General features: G+C 33.5%; 1 protein-coding gene across 2 annotated transcripts in view; it reads right to left on the bottom strand.

Moving 5' to 3' along the window:
- Positions 1–13,334, bottom strand: part of wwk (anoctamin 8 white walker) — a 246,261-nt gene that overhangs the window by 27,598 nt on the left and 205,329 nt on the right. Inside the window, exons 10-11 of one of the 2 annotated variants that reach the window (XM_081748153.1) lie at positions 8,616–8,671; positions 7,887–7,961 (exon numbers count right to left, since the gene is read on the bottom strand). In XM_081748153.1, the coding sequence (XP_081604279.1) occupies positions 7,887–7,961; positions 8,616–8,671 (131 nt within the window). The remainder of the gene's footprint in view (positions 1–7,886; positions 7,962–8,615; positions 8,672–13,334) is intronic. The other variant, XM_081748155.1, reaches the window with a different exon arrangement.

Raw genomic sequence — 13,334 nt, forward strand, 5'->3', positions numbered from 1 at the left:
GGTATCACGGCTCCACGCGTGACGTTCACTGAGACCCGTTTTCGGGTCTCATGGCAGCCAACGTGTTAAATAAGTCAGATATTTATCGTGTTCGGTCTGAATATGATTTTTATATATAGGTCAAACAAGCGGATTCTTAATACCCAAACTAAAGAACACATTAGACACCCAAAAAAGTCGCAAGAAAAGAATATGTCGGGATTGTCACTTCACCTAAAGCAACATACACATAATATAAAACAGATTAATGTAATATGTTCAGAAATGAAAACAATAACAACAACAACAACGATAAATTAAAAAAATATATTCTTTAGTCATAAATATAAATCGGCTTTAAATCTGAATTCTGGCAACATTAATAAAATCTGGCTACCTATCTTTGATATGTATTTTGATTCTGGTAACAGTGGTGTACAGACATCACGCTTCTTTCAAACTCAACACTTTCTTTCTTCCATTGTGCTTTGCTCGTTCTTTTTAATACCCATTTTGTATGTTATGTTCATTTGGTGATATGTATTCCTGCTTCCATCATATTTCTCTTATCCATGTTTATCCTTCTTGCCTTACCACTGAAGACTGAACTAGCTTGTTGTTCCGATACGCCTGGAGAATATCCAATTTTTTGTTAATATTTCCAAAATGTTTAGTTCTGCAAGTAGAGAAACTCAAAAGTTTTTTTTTTTTACACACCTATGCACTATATCTTCAATATGTGCACTATTTGTAGCGCGACAGATGTCGAACCTGTATTCTAACTCTCGCCACGTGTTGTTTGACATTTCCGGTGTAATATTGTTGATAGCAGCACGAATGCAATCTCACAGATCATAGATCACGAAAAAATTAAATAGCATAAGGTCAAGGCTACTAGGTGGCATGCGAGTTTCTTGAAACAGTACTCTGTGTGTGGTGGCCCAACAATGAGAGTAAACTTACGGTTTTACAAAGCATTTGTCCTATGTATTGATGTACTCGAACGTAGGTAGATTGTCTGTAGGTCATAATCGATACTTAAGACGAAAGCCCACTGTACAAGTGTTACAGAGTTTAGCTCGACAAAAACTAGCAAACAGAAAACTTTATACTGTGGAGTCCACATCGCTACTGATTTCTTTGTGGTGTACGCAATTCGTATACAATGAAGTATTGTCCATGCGTATGTGCAGTGGGATGGCAATCATCCACGAAGGGAAAAATTGCGTTTCTCTACTTGTAGAACTAAATTATGTAGTGTAACAATTTCATTAAATAGAGAAAAAGGAAAAAGAAAAGTCGATAGTCGATTAATATGGTAAACAGCGCCTATGAGTTTATGGCGGGAATAATTGGTACTAGAAGCTTAGGTTGTTCGTGATTGTAGCAGTACGCATATAATTACGACAACAATTTTGTGTAACATAGTCTGAGTGAAGTTAAATTATTCCCACAAAGACTATCGCTATTGGACATGTATTGTTTAAGTACATATACATAATTGATTTTAAAAATAAATGAATAAAACATCTAAATCTCTGTTGGTATACGCCATACAAATTAACGGAATTTCATTACTCAATTGATACAATACAATAATTAGATTAGAAGTTATGAATTCTTTTATTGAATTTTTAGGCCGAATACCCTGTATTTTAAAATAAAGAAAGTGGCAAAAATTCAATCTGAATTTTGAACTTTTTTCTTCCACATTTCTGTATAAGAAATGAAAATTTGTAACATTTTATATGAGACCTAGTAAGAATCTCAAATTGCTTTACCAGAAAAGCATTGTCAGTGTTACTATAAATAGATACACAGGAATACCTTGCATAAGGCGGTTTTGAAAAACATCGGTTTTGCTTTAACTTACTTTTCATTATTATTCATATTTGCGAATTAGCAGTAAGTTTTGTCAATGATAATTTAAAAAATAACCAAATAAAAGGAATCAATAAACTAGCAATAAATAGTGACAATGTATAAAGGGGAATTGTATAAGTCAAGTCTAGTATTTGCGTGTGATATAACAATATTAACAACAACGAATACTTCCTTTCTGATCAAAAGTTTTGATTTAGTATATTTCTTAGTTATAGAGATAGAAAGCGTCAAACGATGCAAAAAATAAAATAAAATAAAATAAAATAAAATAAAAAAGCGCTGCTTACGTTACGGAAACAGAAATAAGCAGTTTTGGTGTGACGTGACATATCGGATCCCCTCTCTGAGTCGCATTAAAAGCTTCAGGGAACACTTTTATGTTGCAGTTTCTTACTGTAATCTACAAATAAATTTCGCAGAAGATTGATAGTAGCCAGGCTACCATATTATAGCTACATATATAACTTTCCTTTGTTTTCGAAACTAGAGTCCTAGTGCTTTGAAAGTTCATCTTCTATTGGCCTCTATACACTTCTCCCACTCTTACTTGTACACATTAAAAATTTGTCGGTATAAAAAACCAAATGTAATGAAATTCCAAGTAATACTATTAGTCTATGGCTACAAATATAGCACTTTCTGCAGTAAATGCTCTTAATGCTCTTGCAAAAATTCGTATCCTATACATCTTTTACATTGTTTATACCATTTACATGTTACAGGGAGGAAACTTAGAAAATCTTAAAGAAGAAATGAAACAAAATAATTTAGATTTGGTAGGCGTTTGCGAAGTTAGATGGGAAGATAATGGGGTATTGAACAGCGAAGGATATAGAATTTTTTACTCAGGTAATGAAAAGGGCGGTCATAATGGCGTAGGAATAATTTTGGAAAGCGCTTAAAGGAGAAGGTAGTGAAAGTAGAATTTATTGATGATAGAGTTATGATGTTAAGACTTAAAGGGAAAACGAAGGATCTAGTGGTGATACAGACATATGCACCGACGACTTCACATGCAAATGAAGAAGTAGAGGAAAATTATGAGAAAACACGAGAAATTATAGATAGGGAGAAGAAGGATGCATGCATAATTTTAATGGGAGATTTCAATGCAGTTGTGGGAGAAAAACAGGAAGGTAGTATCGTAGGCAAATATGGTTTAGGCGAAAGAAATGAAAGGGGAGAGGGACTGGTGAATTTCTGTAGACAGAATTCACTAGTAATTGGGAACACTTGGTTCAAGACAAGAGAAGAAGATATATATGGAAATCACCAATAGACGGCGGAAGATATCAGATAGACTATGTTATGATTCAGGACAGGTAACGGAATAGCTTAAAGAACGCGAAGACCCTTCCCGGGGCTGATATTTTCTCTGATCTTAATCTTGTGCTGGCCGAAGTAGATATTCAACTGAAAAATGTAGGCAGAAGAAAAGTAGGTAACAAAGTGTTGAATACTGAAAAATTGAAAAACGAGGAAATAAGAAATCTTTTCGTTGAAAAATTCGAAGAAAAATGTTCAAACGAGGAAAGGATAGGCGCAGGTAGTAACGCACGGTGGGAACATATTAAACGTTGCTTACAGCAGGCTGCAGAAGAAGCAGTAGGTTACCGCGAACACAAAACTGCTAAGAAACCATGGGTTACAGAGCAGATGTTGTAGAAAATGAGGGAGAGGAAGATGTGGAAACAGGTTGATACAGAAGAGGGCAGAAAGATGTACAGAAAGTTAAATAATGAATTACGAAGAGAAACAGACAGAGCGAGGGAAGAGTTTTACAAAAGAAAATGCGAGGACATAGAAGAATTAGAAAGAGTTGGGAAATATGAGGAAATGTACAAGGAGGTGAAATCTATGGAATTTCGGAGGAAACAAGGGAGTATTATGATGGCAGTAGAAAATAAGAATGGGAAGGTAGTCAGCGAGAGAAATGAGGTCATAGGAAGGTGGAAAGAATACGTTGAAGACTTATATGAGAATAGGGATAGACCGTGTAGAATAAATGTTGAAGTGGAAAATGAAGTAGGCGAGGATGATAAAGGATTTAGTATTCTTCGGGATGAGTTCGAAAAGGCAATATCCGAGATTAGGAATGGAAAGGCAACCGGAATAGATAACATACCAATCGAATTCATTAAAAATATAGGAGACAAGGGATAGAAAGAATTGTGGCGACTATGCAATGAAATATATGAAACAGGAGAATGGCCAAAAGACTTTCTGAAAACGATCATGATACCGATGGCTAAGAAATCGAACCCAAAGAGACGTGAGGATTATAGAACTATTAGTCTCATATCTCATGCAGCTAAAATTCTGCTCCGAATACTGAACAGAAGGTTATACGGAAGAACAAATAAAGATGTTGAGGAGGAGCAGTTCGGGTTCAGAAGAGGCAAGGGCACAAGAGATGCTATTGGATTATTAAGGGTGATCGGTGAAAGATTTATAGAAAAAGGGAAAGAGGTGTATGTTGTATTTATTGATCTAAAAAAGGCTTTTGACCGCGTGAACTGGGAATTGTTGTTGGGAGTTCTAACAAAGATAGGGTTGGAATGGAAAGATAGAAGACTCATAAGAAACTTATACATGAACCAACAAGTAAGTGTTAGGATAGGGAAAGAACTGATGGAAGAGAGTGCAATTGGAAGGGGAGTTCGACAAGGATGCTGCCTCTCGCTAACACTATTTAATGTCTATCTAGAGGAGATAGTGAAAAAGAGCCTATATGATGATGATGGCATTTCGGTAGGAGGTAGAATGATTAGATGCATAAGATTTGCAGACGATATGGCGCTTGTTGCAGAATCTGAAAAGAAAATCAATAAAATGTTAGAAAAAATGAGAAAAGGCTTTGAAGAATATGAGATGAAAATAAATGTTAGAAAGACAAAAGCCATGGTGATTGAAACGAAGGGGTCTGTGTCAAATATAAAAGTAGGAGGGGAGAAAATAGAACAAGTGAATAGTTTTCGATACCTGGGTAGTATTCTTAGTAATGACATGAAATGCGAACGTGAAATAAAAGCAAGGATAGGAATGGCGAAAGAAGCCTTTAAAAGAAAGAAAAGTCTGTTTTGTGGGACCTTGAAGAAAGAGTTGAGAAAAAGACTCATAAAATGCTTCGTGTGGAGTGTTGTACTGTATGGGGCGGAAATGTGGACATTACGTAAAGGTGACGAAAATCGACTGGAAGCCTTCGAAATGTGGGTGTGGAGAAGAATGGAAAGAATTAGTTGGGTCGAGCGGAAAACGAATGAAAGAGTGTTAGAAATGGTGGGTGAGAAAAGAACACTTTTAGATATTAGGAAGAGGAAGAAAAACTGGTTGGGACATTGCCTAAGAAGAGATTGTATCATGAGGGACGTCCTAGAGGGTATGGTGGCGGGAAAGAGAGGGAGGGGGCGAAGGAGACTACAATTAATGGATGATATTAAAACAGAAAGATCATACGCGAAGACGAAAAGGTTAGCGGAGGACCGTGGAGCATGGAAGCTTCTCAGCTGCGGCAAGTGACCTGCCAATAAAGGCAGAATACCTATGATGATGATGATACCATTTAGCAATCGATCCTCACACACCATTGCTACAATTGTGAGTTTGTTTTCGTAATATTAGAAATTTTTAATATTGGTATTTGTTTTGGTAATATTTGGTAATAAGAAGTATAGACATACTATATTAGCGTCTTTTCTGTTTTACTCTTTTTCTACAAGAACTACCAAGGTAGTTTGGTTTGGAACTGAAGAAAGCGATAGCGAAAAGAAGCAGACTAGTAGTACAGAGTTAGATTTCCGAATGTACATGAGCTAGTACTCGAACATTTTTGTTCTCACCTACAGGGAGATGCCAATTCTCTAAATTAGGAGGCACGATAATACAAATCCAATTTGATACATGGACTTACATTTTGCATTAAAAATAATCTAGGTGCCAGACTCGTATTTCCAGTCCCCATGTTGACCCGGCACCCGGGACTTTTAAAGCCCTGAACAACATATTAGCAGAAACTCATACGAAATAATGTTTTGAGTGTATGAACATATTTATATTCAGCTTTGAGTGTGAGTAATCATTGATATATGGTGGTACTCTTGCAAAAATTAAACCTTGAAAATATTATGTTTCGTACGATTTCCAAAGTCCACAAGTAAACATCATAAAAGCAAATGCTTAAAGAGTTTTGCTCTTTTTTTAAGTTTCGTTAGTGAAGATTAGTTTCCTTTATATTGCTTTATTCTCTAGAACAGAATATTGTGTATATTAGCCGGCTTCATGACGTATCACAAACGTTCGTCTCAATCAGTAATCAGATATCAGGGGGCTCAGTGCTAAACAACTTAGTTCTTGTCGAAGGGTCCTTGGTTCGATAGCAGGCCATCTGAGTTTTTCGCGGTATTGGCATTTCCTCCCCTATGTTCATTCCATCAATTCTTTTATAAATATTCGCTTTCATTACTCACTCGTCTCCTTTAGCCTACAGGTCATAATTGTGGGACGTACAGCTGAAGGATTTTGTCTTTTATTTACATTTGAAAAAAGTATTTTTGTTTTGATTTTACAACTTTTATATATTTGAAAGAACTACCTGTATCATCTAATTATATATATATATATATATATATATATATATATATATATATATATATATATATATATATATATATATATATATATATATATATATATATATATATATATATATTTCACTTTTAAACTTGTTTATTATTATAAAATTTTTTGATGAACAAATAAGGAGCTTATTTTCAAAAGCAAACATTTCCATCTCCAGGTTTTTTTTTTCTAAAGTAAACAGTTCTCAATTTTTGAGATGAAATGTTCCACAACAGTGAATGAGCGAGGTGGATATATTCCTCTTTCGTAGACACAACTAACTTTACATTGTGATTTCTACCATAAACCTTTCCGTTTGCATAAACACAATCGCATAATGAGACACAGTTTATTCCATACATTCATAAAGCATATATATATATATATTTCAGAGGTTTCGTGCTATTTTCTTTTTTTAACCATACCTATTTTATCCTATTAACATATAAACATACAACAGCATTCCGTTATGATAACAGTAAGTGTTTTTCGAAACTTTAGAGATTATAAAAAGAAATTACGTATATAAAAAATCAATATGCATATTCAAATAAGTAATATGATCATATTGTGTTTTAAAAGAATTATGTTGTTTTAATGTTATTACAGGCAATGCATACTATTCATTTTGCTAATACAAGCATATGCAACCACTCTAGTTTTGTATATTAAGGATAGAATTTAACCTTAAAACTATCAGATTTAATATAAATCCTGTGCTAACTTAGCACAGAAATGCCAAAATAATAAAAATAACAAAAAAAATTAGTAATGCTCATGATTCCTTTAGAAGGAACAATACATTTTCAAATTATAGCTTTGATAGGAAAATGTACTTATATAACGTACAAAGAGTGAAATGTTACTGACTGTACCGAGACTCAAACCCGGAACCTCCCGCATACAGCGCCGATGCTTTAATCACTACACCACCAGTCCGACTCTCAGAACAACCTCTCACTCTCTTACTCTCGAAGTCGGTGCTCTCCGAGCTCGAATCTTCGTCCAGTCAGTCACTTTTTCACTCTTTGTACATTATTGAATTCACATCTGTAGACGATATGGCGTGTTAAATGATTGGTTGTTTCCTTTTTGTATTAATATCTATAGGACTTATATAGTTCTGAAAGCTTTTATACTCCAACAACAATTATTGCTCTTATTAGTACTATATTATACTATTGTTTTGATTCAATTGTGCTTCACATGTGATACAGGTTGCAAACTGATTAATTCTACCTCAGAAATATTATGTAAGCTTAGAATGTGACATTAATCTTTTTAGTCTCTTCCATACTTAATTTTAGCTATTCTTTTTTGAAATCTCTTCCATACATAATCTCATATTCACGTATTTAAATTCAGTTTCAAATGTAAAAAGAAAGGGAAAAACAAAGAACTCATACCTCTTTCAACTTTTCTTGATCTTGTAAGTAAAATGCTATGTAAAATAGAGACAGGAATGAATTGACGAACTGGAACTGTAAAGAAATAAAAAGAAGAAGAAAAAAATTGAATATCAATGCGTACAAACATACGAAGACAAAAAAATGTATATTTTATATTCTTCTTTAATGAAAACTTGGTCTCTTGATTTTGTACGCATGTATTTTCACCAAAATTAATGAATATTACTTGAAAAATAAACAATTTTATTTATTTATTTATTTATGATTTTTATATGACTTTAATCATATATATACAATACTTGTGATACATAAGTTCATGTCTACTACTTACTCACAGAAATAGCAGACATATATATATATATATATACTTGTTTTTTTTTTTGTTTTTTTTAATAACAAAATGATATATTACGCATGTGACTACACGTGTTTGTCTAATAGTTGCTACATGTACGATTATAATTTTTCTTTTTTCTTTTTTTTAAATTTTTTTTGCATAAGTTTGTGCCATTTTTTCCTAAAAACAAAAGCAAAATAACGTAAAATATAGTAGTTTACACAGTGCGAGGTGAGGTAGGATAAAAGCTGAGGATGGAAATGCAGTTGAGGAATGTTATATTTCCTACAGCCCTACTCATGACACATAACAAGCCCATGCTAGCACAACTAATTAGTAACTATTCTAAACACACCAAAACAAGCATTAATGCTCATATGGATACAAACCAATGCTACTTTGACGATTAGGTGATTTTCATACTTCGTGTCAAGCCTGTAGTTTTCTGGTTGGAAAGAGAAAGAAACTTAATATATAGTCTGAACTGTAAGATGTCCTTTCTTTCGTCTTAAAAAAAATATGGCAAACAGGTTTTTCTTTGGTGATTGAATAAAAGAACACAAACACACTCACATCAAAACCAACCAATTTCTTGTCATGCAGGATATATGTATATATAAGGTTTAATATTTCAGAGCTTTTATCAGGCTCAGAACCACTGTGCCTGCTCCCACAAATAAAAAAAAAAAATAATAAAAAAAAAAACAAATATCTTTGTTTAAGTATCAAATCGCGGGGCATGCTTTTATTTTGCTTAAATTCTAAAGTAGGTTACAGGCCATAAATTACACTCTGCACAAAAATTAATAATATAATTAGAAACTTAAATGTTTAAGACATGAGCTATATTTATATTATACCCATTTAATCCACATGAAATAACATAATGATGATCTTGCTTCCTACAATATATAAAATGTATAATTATATTTTTTAAGATATAACGAACCAATTATTGCAACTTTACGTTTGAATTGTCTACCACTCCTGTTAAAGCGATTTCCTGTAGTACAATTTAAATTACATTTAAACCAATTTCCAAAATATTTTAACTGATTTGTATTTAATTCTACTATGGTACACATTAAACAGAATAACTACAAACTACACATCCTGTCTTCTAAAACGTTTTGAAATCCTGAAAACATAGATTTTTACTAACTAAATATTAAGAAATAGCTTAGACTAAAAAAATAAAGTTATCAAAAATTTTATCTACATACACAATTAATTATAAAAGTAAACACACAATAAACTCCAATATAGTATGACAAACGCAAAGTAAAACTTAAAAAGATACAAATATTCTTTAATTACACATACATACAAATTCAATGTGTTTGAATATTGAAATTATTTCACATATAACTAATAGAAAACTACTAATTTGTAATGAAATGAAAATGCTAATAAAGAGAAACAGATTATTAAATAATAATAATAATTAACAGTTACATAAGCATTTATCTCCTTAAACGAACAAATACCTTGGAAGATAAAAAAATCAATTAAAAACCGCAATGATTCAAACTACTACTACACACAAGATGAAATGACATATAAAATAATTTGTCATAATAATTTACTACTTTAGTTGGACATTTTAAAACAATAGTATGAAATTGAGCGAACTACAAAAATTAAAGAAAAACATCACTTCGTAGGATCACTTGAGTCATTTCTGTGCCTAAATTGTGTGTGTTCCATTGAAAATTGTCTCTAGTATTTTGAAGCACTCTACTAATTCAAGATTTATACCTAATCATATATTTTGAGTTAAATTTCGCTAGTTTCTCTAAATAGTATATCAGTTTGCAGAGCTTTACAAAAGCATACTTAAGCATCCCGGACAAAAAATTACGAAGTGGGAGCATTCGCTAGGCCATGAGACAACAGGCCTGATATAGCAATATGCCTGTCGATACCCAAATTAGGGTCTTGTATGTTATTGTTGACACTGTCACGCTGGTACGACGTGTATACTGACGCGATATGCTTTAATTGCAGGGTGAACCATGGGCCAAAGGAAGGATGTGACCGAGTGGCAAAAAGGAGCCATTATGTTTGGGCGTGAACATGAACATTCCCTACAGGAGGTGACTCAGTTTGTTGGTGTGTCCGACTCCACGGTAAGTGCTGTCCATGCACAGTGGAGGGCTCGGGAAGCAAGCAATCCTCTCGGAGCAACTGTGGCCGAAAACCCACCATGGCCGAGCACGACCGTCGACGTCTGGAGAGATTAGCGACCTCTCAACGACTTCAAACTCGACAGAAACTGCTGCAGGAGTACAATACAGGGCCTAGTCGTCCAGTGTCTGAGCGAACGCTGCGCCGAGAACTGCATGGTGTAGGCATATTCAGTCGCGTTGCCCGGGTACGCGCCAGGCTGACTGCCACACAGAAGAAAAAGCGCCTGGCGTGGGCGAAACAATACTGCCACTGGACTACTGAACAGTGGCGACGCATCATCTGGCCCGATGAGTCCCGGTTCTGCCTCTATTCCAATGACGGCCGGGCCAGTGTGATGCAGCGGACCGGAGAAACTTACAAAGCAGAGTGTGTGCAACGGGCTGTGCCAAAGGAAGGTGGGGTTATAGTGTCATGTTTTGGGGATATATTTCCAGTGCTGCTGTGGGCCCCTTGATAGAGGTGAGCAACCGCATGACAGCTGCAGATTACGTGACTATTCTGGATAAAGGGGTGGTGTTATTTGTCCAGTTTCTGCAACATGGCCACATCCCCAAGCCCCAAGTCGAAGATGACAACTGCACCGTTCACCGAGCTAGGATTGTGCAGGATTGGTTTGCTGAGCATCAGGTGGACATCCCACATCTTTCTTGACCCGCAAATTCCCCTGATCTCAACGTGATCGAGAAAATTTGGGACATGTTGGAACGGACAGTGAAGAAGAGACAGCGACATTCCCCCACGTTGGCCACTCTACGTGCCCAATTGTTCCAGGAATGGACCAAACTGGACGCGAATGTCATCCGATCCCACATTGACAGTGTGACAAACAAAATCAAAGCTATTATCCGAGCCAGTGGGGATGTAACACGGTATTGACAAATAAAGTACGTACTTCGTAATTTTTTGTCCGAGGTGCTTATAAACTAATGTTATAGGCATTGCCTAATTGTTATGGTTAAGAAGTCTATGTTTCTTTGGAAACAGTTTTTGTTTAAATAGGAATTTAAATAATTACTTAAGGAACTACACTGACTTATGATAACAAATAACTTGATTCAACTTTTCATACGTCGACATATTTAATTACTGGAACTTTTAATGAAGGATTTCATCATTTTTAAATGTGCTAAAATCTCAAAAAATATTTTCAGTGTCATGAGATATGATTAAAAGTAACAGTTGAAGTTTTGAAGAAAGCGGCGTCATGATTAAAAATAAGTTAAAATTTTCAAAAAAGCCACTGAAAAAGATAAAACCCTTAATCGAAAATTCCGGTAAATAAATGTATCGACGATATACAAATGTGAGTCAAGGAATTTAGATAACTCAATTATACTCAATTACTTTAACTGTTAATGCACTTTTAAATTTAATTAAATAAAGTTAGGAGTATTGTAAGAAACCATGCTAGTAACAAAGTTACTGTCTCTGTCCAAATTTGGCCTATTTTTTAAAATTTAATTGCTTATTAATACCATTTTTTTCAAACCAAACTTGCTATTCATTATGTTTTTCAAGTTTTTCTTTCTTTCTTTCTTTGCTTTTCTTCTTCATTTTACCTTCCTGTTGCTAGATACCTTCTCTCTAGTAGGCATATGACAAGCATTTGTAGTATTACTTTGTAGGTTGCAATCAACTTTTGTAATTGATAATTATTTTATTTCATGATTATCATAAGAAATCGCGCGCATATTTTTTATTTACAAACTTTTCTATAACTTTTTTTAATACAGAAATAATTAAAAGAATCAGAAAGAATGAATTGCAACTATTGAAACCATTCTCCATCAATATCTCTATCAATGAATATTATTCGTTGCTAATCAAGTCATACATATATCAACTGAATTTTTCTACTTATCTCACGTTCTTCCAAAAATCACACTACGTTGAACTTTATATTCTTTCACAAATGTATTATTTTCTTTGACATTGATGTGCATAAACTATATAATTTAAATATTTTTTCGTGAATGGTATCTTGCTTCTCAGTTTAGGATAATAATTTCTATGATTGATATTACAGAACACAGGAAGAGAACAGAGCCGAATCTAACTAGAAAATCTAAACAAATCCAACTATTCGTACTCAATAAAGATATTAATCTACCTTATACTTTATAAGAATATGATTACAAATAAACGCATATGTTTCAAAACATTTCAAGCAAATCTTTTTGAAAGGAATAGCGCTTATAATAAACAAACTAGGTAGTAGCGCTTATAATAAACAAACTAGTTATATTTTCAAACTAGGTAGAGATCGTTTTAAGAACGAGGATTTAAAAGGAAAAAATGATAGGAGTAAGTGGATAGGACTTGGGTATGTAGCTCATATCTCTTAGATTTTACTAAAATTAGATAAAGAGATGTAACTATTTAAGTATGATATAAATGTTTTTTTGATAAAGTGGATATTCAGTTCCACCTTATTCGTAAAACAATAAAATTAGATAGTAACAAAAATAATATTTCTCTTACTTTGTGCTTTATCTTGTACATTGACACTCTGTACGAGTAATTTAGACTATTGTTTTGGAAATTATACATATTACATCAAAACGAAACGACATCATTATTTTTTTTTATTAATAATGGAAATCTCAGCATTCAGACAATCTGTAGTCTTTAATTTATATAATTTCATCAGTGGTTTTATGAAGTATCGGGATTTTTATTTCTCAAACTTTAAATTAGTTTTTGTTACCTTATTTAGTTATTAAAAAGTAAATCACTCAAACCAGAACTATGTACCTTTAAGCTGCAAAAATATATATACTAAAAAAGAATACTCAAATATACATATCGAATGCAAAATCTAAAAAAGGTGTTCTGTTATCAGTAGAACACCGAAAGGTGCAAAAGGGAATTTTATATAAGATTATTTCCTAAAATAGTATCTTTAAAATATATTATTA

This window comes from Thermobia domestica, chromosome 2 (genome assembly GCF_964235325.1).
Source record: "Thermobia domestica chromosome 2, izTheDome1.hap1.1, whole genome shotgun sequence".
Taxonomy (NCBI): Eukaryota; Metazoa; Arthropoda; class Insecta; order Zygentoma; family Lepismatidae; genus Thermobia; species Thermobia domestica.